The following is a 17789-nucleotide window of genomic DNA, read 5'->3' on the forward strand; positions in this document are numbered from 1 at the left end:
TTTTTGCCCCAAAGGAAATATAAGAAGAGTTAATTGCTTAACCCTTTAGACAAGGGCATACTAATCTATAAACCTATCACTACACTTAAAGTTGAACAATCTAACTTTTAAATAATTAGTAAGAAGGAAAATAATTTCACCAGTTTTAAACTTTAAATTGTTTAAACATCAATAAGGGTAGGAATGAAATATAAATAAATTTATAGCACAAATTATACTTTCTTTCTAATTGTAAGTCTGTGTATACTTCATTGTTCTAGACCTATATTTGATTATTATGTAATAATTAATTCCACTCTGTTTATCTCACAAGTATATTATTATCTAGAGATGTGGAAATATTAATGTGTATGGTTGATGAGGGAATAAGAATAAAGTAAAATTTGTCACAAGTATTTTCAACAATAAAATATGTAATTTTCTAAATTTTTCAAGTAATAGTATAATTCATTACCTCCTTGATTTGATTTATAATTGCCTAAACTTTCTAAGTCTCCAATAATAATTGTTAACAGATTTGAGCATAATTGTTTAATAAAGATAAGTAAATAGATATAGATTACAAATTGCATCATTCAAAAAATATCCATCATTTTCAGTATTTGGTGGTTTGGCACTGGTGGCTCCCAGCAAAAATGATGTGGATCCTGGCTCCATAATGTAAAAAGGGGAAGCCACAAATAATTTAAAGAATTCAATCTGGGTGTATCTCCATCATGGAGCTTTACCTTCTTCAGCTTGTGCTTGTGTTTCATTTGTAGCTGTACAGCAGCTAACTCCATATTGAAGACATATTATACTAGGTGACATTATTATTCCTTTTCTTATTATTCTTTTATCATTTTGTGTTTAGGGAGGTTTGATGAAGTTCTTCTGTAAGGGAACAAGATCTAGAGTTGTTGAAGAACAGGTAAAAAACACTGATTATTTCCAGGATATTAGATTTTAACTTTTATCTGCTAACCATTCTCTTGCTAAATTATATTATATCAGAATTTCATCATTTTTCACAACTTTTTTTCTAAAAACTAACACTTATAGGGGAGGGGTAATAAATGGAACTAAATAAGAAAATGTATTGTGTCTTTAAATTATATGGTCACCATTTAATTTCCTGTTCAAAAGAAAGAATATATTGAATTTTGATAGAAATAAAAAACATAACAAAATTAAACTTTCTCAAAATATTAATGACTGTGTTGTTAGCTTTATTCTTTACTTCAATTCATAAATAACATATTATATTTGTTTTAAAGCTTCTTAAAGGTTATAATAAATTTAGCATTAAAATATGTTGAATACAATCTAAACAACATCTAGTATATCCAGTACTTTTACAAAAAAAAATCCATTGAATGGAGACTAAATTCTGATAGCATTGGTGTAAGATTAACCAATTTCCCAACTTCCTGGATGTCAGTCAAATCATATTATGCCAAAATCAGGAATAAAGTCATGCGCAGAAATTATATATATTTTTTTTTATATTCCTTAGCTCCCATAATGCAACAGCAATTAATTTTTTAAAAGAAGTTGTATCAACTTTTTTTTTTTATAGCTAGCCGGTTCTTTTAGTAAGTAGTAAATGTAAAATTTTTCATAGAATTCAGATATGCAATCGGTTTTTTTGTAGACCTCTTATTTTTTAAGTAATTTAAGTTTTTAAAAAAAATAATTAAGTCGGTTTTAAGGTACTAAAACGCAACAAAATAAAAGAAGAAAATGGCCAGTAAGAACAAAAATAGTAAGATCTTTAATTTGACACCTTACTTTTAAAATTCTGTTGAGTAATTATTGAAAAAATCTATTTTTTTAAACTCGGTATAATAAAAACTTTAGACCTAAATATTTTCTCAAACAGACATAAAAAACATGGGTTCATATATACCTTCAGAATCAGAAAAATATTACGAATCCATTGTAAGCAAAATTGAAAAAAATTAAAAAATTAAAAAATTAAAGAAATGGCCAATTATTTTTTTTGTTCAGACAACACTATTGTCTTCCCTTTTTTACCCCCTCTTTACCCCCTTCCCATTTTTATACTCAATTGAAGAATTAAGACGTTGCCTGTACAATATAATATGATATTTTCATATAATTCCTTTTATTGTAGTTTATATACTATATTGTAAACTTTTTTTTTCAATTTTGCTTACAATGGATTCGTAATATTTTTCTGATTCTGAAGGTATATATGAACCCATATTTTTTTATTTGTGAAATAATAAAATTAAGTTCAAAGTTTTTATTCTCGTGGGTTAAAAAAAATCGATTTTTTCAATAATTACCTGACAGAATTGAAAAAGTAAGGTGTCAAATTAAAGATCTTACTATTTTTGTTCATAATGACCATTTTCTTTCTTTTTTTTGTTGCATTTTAGTACCTTAAAATCGACTTAATTTTTTTTTTTTAAACTTAAATTACTTAAAAAATAAGAGGTCTACAAAAAAACCGATTGCATATCTGAATTCTATGAAAAATTTTACATCTACTACTTACTAAAAGAACCGGCTAGCTATAAAAAAAATAGTTGATACACCTTCTTTATAAATTAATTTTACTTTAAGCTTAAAAAGACTTGATTATAAGAATGAATTAAACAATATCACTATTTACATTAGAAGCATGACCATTTACCTTTCTTTTCTGTTTGCTGTGATATTCTTGTACTATCAACCTTAACTCATGACTTTTCAAAGTCCCTAGAAATCACAGAATTCTATTCACCCCTTCTTTTCTTTAATTGGAAATTTGTAGGAGACAGTTTTCTTTCTTAATGCCTAACTCCTGTGCCTAAGCCTGCGGTACCCTAATACTGCTACCATGTAACCAATACAACATAACATATGGTAAAAAACAAATAAAAAAATACCCTATCCTTACCCTTCTCTTTCCCCTCTTGTTTTTAGTTAATTTTGAAATAGTAGGTGGAGGGGGTTTCTCTCCTTGCAGGGCACTTTGAAGGAAACCACCCCTTCCCTCTTTCAATTCTTTGCTACTTCTTTTTCAATCTGTCTCATTTAAGAAAATATTTTTGAGTAAACTTTGTATAGTTAACCATTTTAGTTGAAGCAAATTAATCTATCTCTACAGCATGACCCTCAAAAAAGTATTTTTAAGCATCTGCAGCCCTTATTTCTCAATGAATTATTAAAAAATGCATATGTCCTTGTTCTCTATAGTATTCCACGTAAGTAGATATAAAAATATTTTTTTTACCTCAATTAACACCGGAGATTTTTAGTGCTAAAGTTTTGAAAAAGTGACTGAGGAAAAAGTTACTTTTAACATGATACGACTTTTTTAGCAAAACTAAGCTAGAAATCCTTTTATTTTTGTTACTAGCAGAAACTTTATACAAAAATGAAATAAAAAATTTAGTTTTTGAGTAAAAAGCATTTTTTTACACATATTTTTTGAGTCGTTTTAGTTTAATGATATTTTGAAAAACTTACTTATTAGGCAAAATTGTTTAAGATTAAAAAACCAAATAAATCTCTATGAATATAGCAGGAAAATTGTTTTTGTTTCACAATCCTAACTTTAATAGCAAAAAAGTTATAAAGAAAATAAAAATAAAACATAATGATTTTTTAGTCTAAAAAGCTTAATTTACCCCTTATCAAATAATTGAGATGTCAGAAAAGTAGGCGGAGCAACTGTCATAATTAATCCTTTTCTATAAATAAGGGTTAATAAATAACCTAAAATTTGCAAATAATCAATTCATTCAGTAGTATTTTTTGCCATTAAAAATTTATATTTTTTGGTGGAATAAAAAAGAAATATTTAGTTAACTTGTTTTTCTTTGTGTCTCATTATTCAATTGCCAGAAAAACATAATATAACCATCCAAAAAATAAGAGAAACAAAAAAAAATTCTTTTTCTCAGTCACTTTTTCAAAACTTTAGCTCTAAAAATCTCCGGTGTTAATGGAGGTAAAAAAAATATTTTTATATCTACTTACGTGGAATGCTATGGAGAACAAGGACATATGCATTTTTTAATAATTCATTGAGAAATAAGGGCTGCAGATGCTTAAAAATACTTTTTTGAGGGTCATGCTGTATATTCCTGATTCAATATTTCACTGGGTTCTAGTGTATGATCATTCTTGCAGTCACACACAACTTTCAGCTATGAACAATCATATGATTGAGATAAAAATTAATTTGTAGGAACGGCCTTACATAGATTTATAAGAAATAGAGATATTGAGAATATGAAAGTACATAATATGAATATTTCATACATATAAAAATTAAATGAGTAAACATATTAAAAACACTGAAATTTCAATTTAAATCAATATAAAAAAAAACTGCCTGGGACCCATATGAGAACCTAATTGGTCTGGCTGTCTTTATGTCTGTATTCTTATTTACTCCCCTTTTAATGTTTTTTAAATAGCATGAGGGGGGCTATACCTTCCAAGAACCTTCACTGTTAAGGAGAACCATATGGGTTCAGAAGATAGTGTGCTCCTTCGTTACAAACAGACACAGATCCTGTTACTTAATATAAGAATAGACACCTATACAGACGTCCTACCTATTTTAATAATGTTTTAGGATGAGAAAAGAGAAAAGCTTGTGAATTATTTTCAACACCATGTAAGAGGCAGGTATCAAATACTGTTTATTTCTAAAACCAAAACAAAAAAGTCCGGAGGGAGGGGACATTGGGCGTTTTTACTAGTCCCCAAAGATTTTATAATAACATTTTCTTGACAACTTAGGAACTTTTATTGATTTTGATTGGTTTGTTTATTAAATTACGTGTACAAACGGTTCAACCACTAATCTACAGAAAGTTCTATTTCTGTAATCAGCAAGTACTTTATAATCACAAAGATAAAGAGCAAATGTGATATTTGGATTTCAACAAAGCGTTTAATTATGTTAAGATACTAACATATTGCTTGGTAGTACAAATCAATAAAGATATATACATATATATGTATATGGGTGTCTAAGAAAATTTTAGGTTCCAGATCATATGATCCTGCATGTCTTAATATTAAAATTTCTTTTTGAACGTTTATCTAGAAATCAATATTTCACCAATAACATCAATCATGGACAATGGACCAATTAATTGACTTTTTTATACCCTTACAAACGGAAAAAAAAAACTTTTAAATAAAAAAATATATAGGATCAGTATTACATTTAGAATTTATTTGATCTACTGTTATTTTTTTAGATATGATGTTTACTTTTTTGGGTTCATTGTTTGTGAGCTGTGGAATATGATCAATGTTTTGGCATTTTTTCTTATCACTGATAGAATGTTAAATCATAGGTTTGTATCTAATTTTCTATTCTGAAATCTCCATGAGACTATCTGTAAAACTATCAGCCATCACAAGGCTTAAATCTGAAAATAAAATAGCATAAAACCATCAAAATACATATCCACATTGCTTATCTGTAATAGATAACCCAATCACACGATTGGATTCTACTCTTCAGGGAAAATACCTAATGGTTTTGTGGAGGTTTTAGGCTATTTTTTGGGGGGGTGGGACACCCACAGTCCCCACAAAAACAAAAAAATCCCCCCACCATTTTTTAGGCAGTTATTTTAAAATAATTAGCAGCACCAGAAATACTTAATTTTTTTTAAAATTACCTCTTCGGGCAAAGACCATAGAGGCTAGGGGCTAAGCCGCTAGTTTTTAATAAAATATTAAAATCTGCTGTCCAATGCCTTTTTTGACAAAAAATATGAATAATTTAATAGGTTTAAATATTAAATTTTCCGTCCGAACAGGATGTAGTTATTAGCACCTTTCTATTTCACTGTGTCCAGGAGAGAATAGTTCAAATTTTAGTAATATTAGACATTAGACTTGTTTAAAGGTTAAAGAGAACAAAAGTTATGCAATATAAAAAATGATATCAAAAAGAAAATTTAAATTTAATTTCTCACACTTTTTATCAGTTGTAAAAACTTATAAGATCGCGGATGATGATTAAATCATTTTAAAAACATTGTTTTTTTTTCTCTTTTACTTTTAAACTTTCATTAAGCCCATAGCATCTAGAAGCTATGCATTTGAAGGGTTAGGGGGATGCTAGAAAAATATCAAAAACCTGAAAAATAAAGTAGACTTATACCAATCGTGGACCAATGTGAAGCTCCCTAAAATGGATAGCTGAATCGCTTCAGTATATATTGAAATCTTAAGCACCTGACAAAAAATCCTAATTCTTTATATAATAGGATGGTACATTTTTATGCAATGTGGTGTTTTTTCTTTTGTTGCATAAACTGTTTTTAATCCATACTACATAAAAAAAATGCATTTTAGGCTTTTTGGAACTGAAATCGTCGACCAAAATCTTTTTTTATTACAAATACAGCTATTGGATAACGGTTTACTTTTTAAATTTTCCTGACTCCACTTTTCAGAATGGTTATATCAAATACTTACCAAATAAAACTTTAGTGTCTACGTAGAAAGAATTGGTTGCGCACTGCCAACTGTTCTTCAGATTTTCTTTTTCCAAGAAACTTAAAGTGTAATTTTAGCGTTTTGACTGTTTAAAAATGGAAAGGATTATCTTTCACTTAAAAAACAAAGAGGTATTAATAATTTACATCTTTACAGAAAGTGATGGGACATTGGAGTAGAAATTACACTGATTCTCAAAGTTTTATAAGTATGCTATCTTATTTCTTGGCTAAAAAACCTTCATTACTTATGTTGAATTTTATAGTTTGTTCTAAACTAGCAGTGGTCAAAACATTTTAACCACTTATTACAGATAGGGTATTTTGTTTTTAATCATTGTGTATATGTATTATGTAAATCTATCCTGGATTTTCATATCTCTGAACATACCTGCATCCTAAAAAAAATAAATGAATAATAATATAAGGAACTAAAGAGAGAACTAAGAGGAATACTCAGCAGACAACCAACCAGAACATCATTTGTGCATGCAGTAATGAGTTGCGACTTTTTCTAGGCAAAGACATTCCACCTACTCTTTAAGCTATTTTATAATCTTTCTACAATGTCAAAACAAACTCTCTAGATGCTTTGGGCGCAGCCGCTAATTTTTCCAATGGAATCTCCATTTTTGAGAACTTTCAAATAAATCCTGGGGTGGTTTTAGGCTATTTTATATTTTTATTGAAGTCATGTTTTGGTTATATGCTAGTATCTTCTTTCAAAAATACAGATATGCTTTAAATTTTATATATGTTACATATTTTTTGTTTTAGATATTTGGATTTTGGAATTCAAGTTGTAGAATACTACAGACTACCATCAGATGAAAGAAAGGTATAATTTCATTAATTTTTTTTATTAACAAGATAGCTTCGAAATTTGCTTTAATTTAGCGGTTTTTAATCGATTTCGGTTATACATTATCCTATTAAGGTTTTTTGTCTGTAGCTTAAGATTTCGATAACTTCTGAAACTTTTGAGTTCTTCATTTTATGGAAACTTCTTACAGGTCCATGGTTGGTTTTAGGCTATTTTTCAACTTTCTTTAGTTCTTCGAATACGGATGAACCAGAAGAACCATATGGGCTTAGTGGTTGACGAGATCCTTCGCTACAAACAAAAAAGCTTAGTACTTTATATTATGGGATAGTAAGTTTTTTTTGTCTGTAGCAAAGGATCGATATGGTTCTGCTTTCCAATGAAGCTTCTACCCCCACAATTAAAAATGTGTCTACTTTTTCTTTTTAAAACTCAAATTGCAATTGGGTGAGGATCGACTTAGGTGCCCCTAGAGGCTTCTATGGACATAGCCGCTAGCAAATGTATATTGATTTGGTAAAGAGGTTTAGTGATTCTAAAAGATTATCATGTCAAAGGGAGACACAATTTATCCAGCAAACTCTAAAATTAAGTAACTAGGAAGAGGAAATGAAAATCATACTACTCCTAGTACTCTTAAACATGTTCTCTTACTTGCTAGCTTAAAAAATGAGGGTGGTAGCTTTTGCTAAATCTTTTTAGTTAGTTTAAATTAGTAGTTTGTAAACTTTTACACCAATATTTTAATATACTGAAAGGTCAATTTGTTAATAATTATTGTGGATGAACATCGATTTTCGTAGATTTTCTTCCATTATCCTATCTCTTAATATCCCTGATGATATTTCAGTTGCCGTGGGTAAAGAATCCAATGTGTCTGACCTTCCCCAGAATTGTTAGCTGTGATTACTACAGGTAAACTTACTCATAAAGTAGGATGATGTGTGTCTGTTCGTTAGTACATTCGTCAGTTTGTTACACTGTTGATTGAAATATATTTTATTTAAAGCAAAATTAAATTCTAAAATTGTCTATTATCCTTATAGTAATTTAACGCCAAACTTGAATAATTACTCCATTTTGGCGAACAAAATTGCCCCACCTGAAGAGTAAGGTTACCAGTAAAAAAATCATGGTACCCGTGCTCAATTTTTTGTTGGTTCATAAATGTTGAATTATCTCAATTTCCATTGGTAAGATGAAAATAATAGCATCTAAACTTTTCAACTAATGGTTTTAATCTTCAAAATTGATTATTATATTAATCATTATTAAGGAATGTATATCGATTCATCCTTAATTGTCTTATCCCTTATAATCCCGGATTTAGGATACAGTATAAAATATTGAAATTACTCTATATAAGTCTCCCATTTCAACTATATTAAAACCATTAGTCTTTACGCAAATAAACTCAGGTGTTATAAGGGAAAATACAATGTTTAATAAATTTATATGCGTCCCCAATAAGGATTTAATTAAAGTACCCAAAGTATTTAGGGCAACGAATAAAACTTTGGGTTCAATTATAGTTTATAGTTCAATGTTCCTCTCCCCCCTGGAATGAACTTTAGCCAAATTTTTTTTTCGAATATAATCTTTGAATTAGACAATTGAAAAGATTTATTAGTTGCTAAGGTGCTTTATAATCCACTTTGTCTGTCCGTCAGTCAGTCCGTTACGCTATAAGAATCTTTTTATTATTTCTTATGAGGATCTAATATAAAGCATGTCTAAAACTCACTTTTGCCGTTTGTCCAAATTTATTTTTTATGCTTCGCTGCTTATAAATGTTGTAAATTTTTTTTTAATTATATGACAATTTATCTCTTTTGTTCTTACTCTCTGTATTTTCTTTCTGTCCTTCTCTAAACACAGACAGATAGAAGGCAGACATCCTGTCATATGTACCTATAACTTAATTATTGTTGTATTTGTAGATATGGTCTAGGAGGTGGGCAGGAGAGAATAAATGCCATTTGTATCTTAACTCTCAATGTTATCAATGATAAAGTAAGTTCAGAGAATACAGATGACAGAAAAGGACTGTTTTTTTTCTCATTATTCAGCTTCGATCTTTATGTTGTTTGCAGGGATCTAAAGGGATAAGACAATGTGGGATATATTGAGGTCGAAGACTAATGATGATAACAGATTACCCCTACTTTACATTAAAACTATTGGTTTAAATGTCTAGACAGTTAAGCTTTCACAAAAGGTAGAAATTATTTAGCCGTCGAATGTGAAGCCGTGATTATAAATCTTTCCGTAACATTTAACAATAATTACAACGCCATCTTGGGTGTTAAAGAGTTGTTTACAAGATTACTTCCAAGATTATACCTTAATGTTCCAGGAATTACAGATGACTATGAACTATGAAATGACCGACTGACCCTTATAAAATCCGAATATTTATTTGATATTACTCAAAATATTTTTAAAGGTATAGTGGGTTTGGAGTAAGTAAAACCCTACTATTTGCAGGTAATGCAATGACAAAAATTGCTCAATTTTTGAAAAGCAAGGGCTTTGGAACTTGGCACAAAGCGAAAAAGACTTTAGTAACTTTAGGGGAAACAATAGTTTGGTAAAAGTTATTTCTCGCATCATATTATAAACAGCTTTCCGCGGATATAGAATGTACAATTATAAGATTAAAACCAGTTTTTTTTTGCCCCGAGGTGCCGAAGGCACGGGCTAAAAAACCTGGTTTTGATCTTATGATTCTACATTTTTATATTCGTAGAAAACTGTATATATTACGATGCTAGAATTAGTTTTTTTTCGTATGGATGAGAACTGGTTCTAATCCACCGGATTAGAATCGGATCGAATGAATAATAGAAAATATAATATAATATTTTTGGTGGGGGTAATACACCCAACTTGGACGTCCCGTAGTAACTTAATTATAAGGTAATTATTTAGGTATTTTATGTGATGTGGTGGTGGTTTTCAGTTCTTCTACTTCTTTGCATCTTTAATTTCATTAACAGGTAACATTTTTAAAACACTATTACATAATCCTTACATAACAGTATAATTATGTCTCTTCCTAACCTAGGACTAATAATTTCAACAATGAAATTAATAAAGTTTGTTGTCAAAACGCAGATGGGCTATCAACATTTCTTTTAGTGAATTTTCTGGCAGTTGTTAGGCTTTAAAAAATGAGCTACATTATAATTCTAATGCAAGGTTTTAAAACAAAAGGACAATTTAACGAACATACAAACGGAAGAATAATAAATTTAAGGTGTAGAAATACAGCACTATATAGATATTTATGGCTTAAGAAAAAATTGTATGATATGTGATAGGTTTTATGAAATGGCTTCGCTGCTATTGAACGTATTATTTTGATTACATAAGAAATAATCAAATTTATTCACTTAATTTTGTTTAGGGTATTTCAAAGAGTAACTTTATATTTAATTGACCTAATTTAGGGTTTGTCAAAGTTTAAGTTGTGGCTTGAGACTTGCTCTAATTACCCTCAGACTGGGCAGGTAATCATTTCAATGGAGTGGTTTTGTATCCCCACCCCCCAAAATTAATATTTTTTGGGAGATATTTGATTAACTTAAGGTAATCGTACATTTTCTGAACCCATGCATTTAAGGTTAAGTAACATACAAACTACTCTTCGATTGCACGACCATTGTCTAAAAATCCTAAATGAGTTGCGTATTTTAACGAGAAAAGCACCCCCCTTACTTCCTTAATTAGTATCACGTGCTAGACATAACAGCAGTAGGTGCTATTTATACCGTCTCTAGTATATCTCCAGACTAGCCGAGACGCGACCCCGAAACCTCCCCAAGATTACAGTAGGCTTGCGTAAATCCTACTGGTTTTTACAGAAGCAAAACTAATTACTATGTACATTATATAAAGTAAACTAATAGAGAAGGAAGGTGTTAAATAACTGTATATATGTGCCGACTTTTAATTGGGACTTTGAATATCTGCCAATAGCGTTGAAAATATTAGCATAGCTACAAAAAGCAGATTAGAAAGCAGTCTGCTAGCAGACGAAAAAGGTCCCCATCACTGAATACAGGTAGTTGTTTGGAATATATATATACACTTTTATACATTTATGATATGTATTACAAAACAAAAATGAGAAAGAATAAAACGAGAATTGGTATTCGTTTTCAATTTTATGATAAAAGTTTGTAAAAACATTTATGATATTTAATAGTCTGTGTGAGGAAATAGAAAGATAGCTTAAAATAGTTTTATGTGAATTTTTTCTAGTGCTGTATGATCAATATTTAGCTAGTTATTACAGAAACCACATAAAAAAAAGATAAGTACGAACAAAAAGAAAGACTCACAAAAGAACAAAACGAAGGGCAGATACTGGGAAGGACATATATACATAGAAAGACAGACAAACAGAAGGACATACATACATAAGGACAGACAAACAAAGAAGGGATAGACAGATAGTCATAAGGTTAGACGGACAGAGAAACATATAGACAGACGGACAGACAGAAAAAAAACATACAGAAATATGAACAGATAGACACACAGAAAGAAAAAGGAAGGACATATAGACAGACAGACAAAAGAACAGACAGAAAGAAGGACAGATAGACAGAAGAACAGAAAGACATACAGAAGGACAGATAGACAGAAGAACAGAAAGACATACAGAAGGACAGATAGACAGAATAACAGACAAACAGGGAGAAGAAGAAAAAGGAAGAAGGGCAGGCAAACATAAGGACAAACAGACAGAATAACAAGACAAACATAGAGAAGAAAAACAGAAAGAAGGACAGATAGACAGAACAAACAGACATACAGAAGGACAAACAGACAGAATAACAGACAAACAGGGAGAAGAAAAAAAAGAAGAAGGACAGGCAGACAGAAGAACAGAGAGACAGACAGATGGACAAACAGAGAGAACAGACTGACATACAAAAGGACAGACAGACAGAATAACAGACAAACGGGGAGATTAAAAAAAAGGAAGAAGGACAGATAGACAGAACAGACTGACATACAGAAGGACAAACAGACAGAATAACAGACAAACAGGGAGAAGAAAAACAGGAAGAAGGACAGATAGACAGAACAGACTGACACACAGATGGACAAACAGACAGAATAACAGACATACAGAAGGACAAACAGACAAAATAACAGACAAACAGAAGGGCAAACGGACAGAATAACAGACATACAGAAGGACAAACAGACAGAATAACAGACAAACAGAAGGACAAACAGACAGAATAACAGACATACAGAAGGACAAACAGACAGAATAACAGACAAACAGAAGGACAAACAGACAGAATAACAAACAAACAGAAGGACAAACAGACAGAATAACAGCCATACAGAAGGACTAACAGACAAAATAACAAGACAAACAGGGAGAAGAAAAAAAAGAAGAAGGATATATAGACAGAAGAACAGACAGACAAACAGATGGACAAACAGACAGAATAACAGATAAACAGGGAGAAGAAAAAAAGGAAGAAGGATATATAGACAGAAGAACAGACAGACAGACAGATGGACAAACAGACAGATGAACAAACAGACAGAATAACAGACATACAGAAGGACAAACAGACAGAATAACAGACAAACAGGGAGAAGAAAAAAAGGAAGAAGGACAGATAGACAGAACAGACTGACATACAGATGGACAAACAGACAAAATATAAGACTTACAGGGAGAAGAAAAAAAGGGAGAAGGACAGATAGACAGAACAGACTGACATACAGAAGGACAAACAGACAAACAGAAAGACAAACAGACAGAATAACAGACATACAGAAGGACAAACAGACAGAATAACAGACAAACAGGGAGAAGAAAAAAGGAAGAAGGACATGCAGACAGAAGGTAAAAAAATAAAAAAAAGTACAAACAGAGAAATTGACAGATAGTAAGTCAGAAGGACCAATAATAACCACGTTATCCTATGTGTTAGTTAAAACTTTAGGTTATATTACATTTTGATTGGTTGATTTCAAACTATCAGTTTCCAAACTTTTCAATAAAAATAACTTAAATCCAAAGAATTGATAATTTTGTTTATCATCAAATTTGATGCGCTTCAATTTATCTCGTAATGTCTTATCCCTTAAATCCCTGGTAAGAGTTGATCCTATTACATAAGGTAAAAACTTTGTCGCCTCTGTAGGGAATTCATACAAACATGATTTTATTTTACAAGTATTTTTTTTTGTTGATTTTATACACTACTAGTGACTTCACCCCTAGCATCTTGAGGCACCTATTACAAAATTGAATAGATAGCTTAAACCATCCCAAGAATTAAATATATATTAGATTAGCCTTAAACCATTATTAAACTTCTCTAAAATGGAAAACTCAATTAGTTGAGTAGTTCTTTCAATCTTATGCTTCAGACAAAATAACCTTACTATTTTATGTAATAGGATACGATTAAAATATTTTATACAGAAGATGCATTATAAGAAATAGATGAAAACATGTTACTGTCCCTAAACTGAACATTGCTATTTTAGTTTTAGAATAAGAAAATGTCAAATTGCCAAGTGATGTACTCCTATATTTTTCTTTATTAAAAAAAAACATTTTTGAGAGTTTTGATTTATAGCTGACCAAAATTTCTCAGTCTTAATACATTCACGCAACTCCTATTTGTGTATCCTAACTGATTATGAACAAAATCAACCATTCTGTAAAAAAAGTCCCCTCCCTCATTGCAAAAGGCTAACCCAGAAAATCATTATTATTATTTTCTATTAAACTTTTATTTTTTTTGTATTAGATTTTGCTTCTTCTGAATTAAAACCAATTTCAAAATATACATTATAATGTTTTTTACTATTATTTTACTTCGCTGCTAGAGATTTCTTGGGCCCACTTAAACAGTGGAGTTTTTTTTTGTGGGGGGGGGGTAAAAGTCGAGCTTCCCAACTTTTATTTAGTTTTAGGAAGGATGAGCTACCCTCCCTGAAAATAGTTATAAACCTTCCAAGGGCTTATGCGAAGCTTCACTATAAAGGAGAACCTTATCGGTTCATTAGTTTCGGTAGAGATCCTTTGTTACAGACAGACAGACACAGATTCTGTTAATTCTGTATACGGATTGAATATCTTTATTGAAATTCACTTCCAAAACTTCTCGAAAACAATTATCAAAGAAAATAAATGTATTTTTGACTTTTATTGAAATTGAAATTTTTAAATTATTTTTCCTCAATGTGCATACGATTATTCACTAGAAAATATTTATTTTTCATTTTCTCATTCAAAGCAAAGATATTTTGAATTTTAAAATTGTGTAATTACAGAATAATTGGTGCATTTAATGTAAAATTATATTTTTTTCATTAGGATTTCAAAATATTTTTTTTTCAATAGAGTTTTAAAAAATATCATAATGAGATAATTAAACTCTAGTAGCGAAGCAACTCTTTAATTAACTTTGTCTGTTCATATGGCCGTCCGTCAGTTTGTCAGTACATTATGCCATTCGAGAAATATGATTTTCATCCCTTCTATTTAAGATGGACGTCTGAAATTTTGGATGAAGAGTCATTGTATATCATTTAATTCGTCCGTCTGTCTGTCGGCAATGCTTGAAAAGAAAAGGATACTTATTTTCTCAAAAGGTTTCGTGATTTTTTATATGATTGATTAAACATTCTTTCTTTGCTTTATGCTTTACTGTGTCTGTTTCTCCATTCAAGTTTTGCTGTACTTTGCTACTTTTGGATAATGTCATCCTTGTTAATGTCCATATTAGTTAATAGTTCTTTATCGCATTGTAGACAGGTTTCCGCGGACACTAAAATTAAAAGATTAAAATCAGTTTCGTGAGACCCGAAGGATCAAAGTCACGGACTAACAAAACTGGTATGAATTGTTTTATGATCTTTATTTCAATATTTGTGGAAAATGTTCTTATACTTTTCTATGCTATGTACATGAAAACCAGTTATAATTCAGCGGATATTTATCGGTTTCAAAGCCATACTGGAAAACTAATTTTCTTATTTTAAGGTATTTGAAGAACAGTCCAAAACGGGAGCACATCGAAACATTTCTACGACAGGCAACAAGTCAATACATTATCATTTTGAAGATGATAATAATGATAAAATTGTATAAAGAAGTAATATTTTTTTAGTCTGAAGCTTTTTGTTTTCGGTTACTACTGAACCGTTTGAGTTCTTCTTTTTAGAGAAGCTTTATATATATTTATGTTCCGGGATGTTTTTTAGATTTAAGCCTTAGGATGGTTTTAGGCTATTTTTCTGCTGCCTTCTTATCCTTTTGAAGACAGAGAACCTAAAAAACTAGGGGTGAATCCGCTAGTGAAAGCCATAAAGTTTTTTTTTACAGATTAAAAATTATGCATTTAAAAGGTGTTTTCAATGTATTGTTAACTTCCCACTAAAGTGCTTAGTCGAGCTAGACTCCCCCCCCTCTCTCCTAATTTGAAATATTTAAAATTAAGGGGGGAAGTAGTTTTTCTTATATGTTTCTGTTTTATTTGACATAAACAAACATCAAAGAGTAAGGGAGGGAACATTAGAATTACACTAGTCCCCAAAATTTTACAATAACATTTTGGCTTAAGGACTTTTGGGACTTTGAATTGTTGGTTCACTAAGTTGATTGTCAAAAATTTTCAACCTCTAATCATAATCTACGGAAGGGGTAATCATCATTGGGGATCAATTTATCGGCCATTATCTTATCTCTTTAGATCCCGGAACAAACATGCATGTTACATGACTTTGTTTTCATTTCTATGACGTCATTTGACATGCATTCATTTTTTTGTAGCAAAGCTTCTGTTTAATCATCTATTGTGCATAACCTTACGAGACTTTGAAAGTTATTGGTCATAATGTCGAAATTTACATCCGACAAATTTGTCCCTAAAATGCCATATCGATATTAAGTCAGCTTAAATTTTATTAAAATTTCACCGGTGCCCAGAATTTTATAACCACGTTATTTTATTCGTTGGCTCAAATACGTTGATATACTTTTATTAAATTTTGATTGTTTGGTTCCAAATTAGAAGTGTGAAAACTTTTAAAGAAATTATTTAATCTACAGAATGGGTAATTTTGTTTGTCATCGATAGGAATACATAGAAATTGATTATTTACTTTCTTATCCCTTAAGACTCCTGAGTTATATGCAAAAATAATGCTTAAAAATTAACAGGGGTATGTAAAAGGATGATAAATTTATAAACTTCCTGAAAATGAAATTTCTAGTGTTATTTGAAAACCAATTTATGCAAAAAATTGTTTTTAAAAAAATCACATTGAACTTTAATTTACTAATATTTTTAATCTTGTTATTTTACAGTAAGGAAAAAAAGATAACGCCCTTCAATGAAAGAAAGCAAAATAAAACAGGGCTGGGCAGACGCGTGTCACCTGACACTAAGCCTCAAATTTTAACCCATTTGGATGCTTTAATATATATTTTAAAAAAAGGGATTTACATATTTGGGTCAGGTTTAGACTTCAAGATGATTTTTAGAATTGTAATAAGTTGATTTTCATTAGGCTTTAAGGCGGCTGTCGAGCCCGGAAAAAAAGACAAATTATTTCATAGTTTAAAAAAACGCATAGCTTCTATTACATTTCTTGCAACACTAAAACAAAAAAAAAACATTTTCAAAATAGACAAAACAAGATTACATCACTTTTTATATTAGCAGATTTGTTTTAAAATCACAAAACTTTTACTGTAAAAAAATATCGTTTTCATTTAATTATCAACGGTTCTCAGTAAATTCTTTTTATCATATTGCTGACAATTTTATTGGCTGTGCTTAAGGAAAATCTAACTTATATAAAGCATAAATTTTGCATGATATTTGTATTTAGAACTGTTCTATTTAATTTTCAACATTTAAAAGCAGTTAAACGGACTGAAATTGGCGGCTTCTGAACGGCTGACACACAGCTGCCAAGCTATGACATGTTGCTGAATAAAAACATATTTTTAAAGATAAAAAGTTCAACATAGTTTTTGAAAATCGCCAAATCAGGGATCTTAAGATATAAGATTTTGGAAGAAAAATTGATCTACAATCTACTTCCCCAATTATCCCTTTTGTAGATTAAAATTACTGGTTGAAAAGTTAAACACAGTTGGTTTGATCAAAACAATCTAATTGTAAGAAAAGTTACCAGAGTTTTCAAATTTAAAATGAGAGGAGATTTTTGATAAAACTTTGGGACGAAGCCCAAAATACATAACTTTTGCACCACGTCGTCTTCCTGTGGCGTCATAAAATGAGGGAGATGAGAGGAGAATTGGGAAAGAAAATCCCTAAAAAAAGAGATGGATAATATGACGCCACAGGAAGACGACGTGGTGCAAAAGTTATGTTTCTTGGGCTTCGTAAACTTTTGGTACATGTTTAATTTACAATCCAATGTTCCTATCCTCCCTAAATCCATTTCTTTTCCAATGGTCTTTTTTTTAATTTTTGATT

General features: G+C 30.3%; 1 protein-coding gene across 1 annotated transcript in view; it reads left to right on the forward strand.

The window, feature by feature from the left end:
* Positions 1–17789, forward strand: part of LOC145305326 (innexin inx2-like) — a 62473-nt gene that overhangs the window by 35826 nt on the left and 8858 nt on the right. The window contains exons 7-15 of the mRNA XM_080146937.1: positions 854–910; positions 4577–4629; positions 5211–5309; positions 7242–7302; positions 8138–8202; positions 9228–9300; positions 10219–10286; positions 10740–10799; positions 15323–15374. Of these exons, the coding sequence (XP_080003063.1) occupies positions 854–910; positions 4577–4629; positions 5211–5309; positions 7242–7302; positions 8138–8202; positions 9228–9300; positions 10219–10286; positions 10740–10799; positions 15323–15374 (588 nt within the window). The remainder of the gene's footprint in view (positions 1–853; positions 911–4576; positions 4630–5210; positions 5310–7241; positions 7303–8137; positions 8203–9227; positions 9301–10218; positions 10287–10739; positions 10800–15322; positions 15375–17789) is intronic.

The sequence above is a fragment of the Acartia tonsa genome, chromosome 14 (assembly GCF_053477335.1).
Source record: "Acartia tonsa isolate MP-2025a chromosome 14, ASM5347733v1, whole genome shotgun sequence".
NCBI classification, from domain to species: domain Eukaryota; kingdom Metazoa; phylum Arthropoda; class Copepoda; order Calanoida; family Acartiidae; genus Acartia; species Acartia tonsa.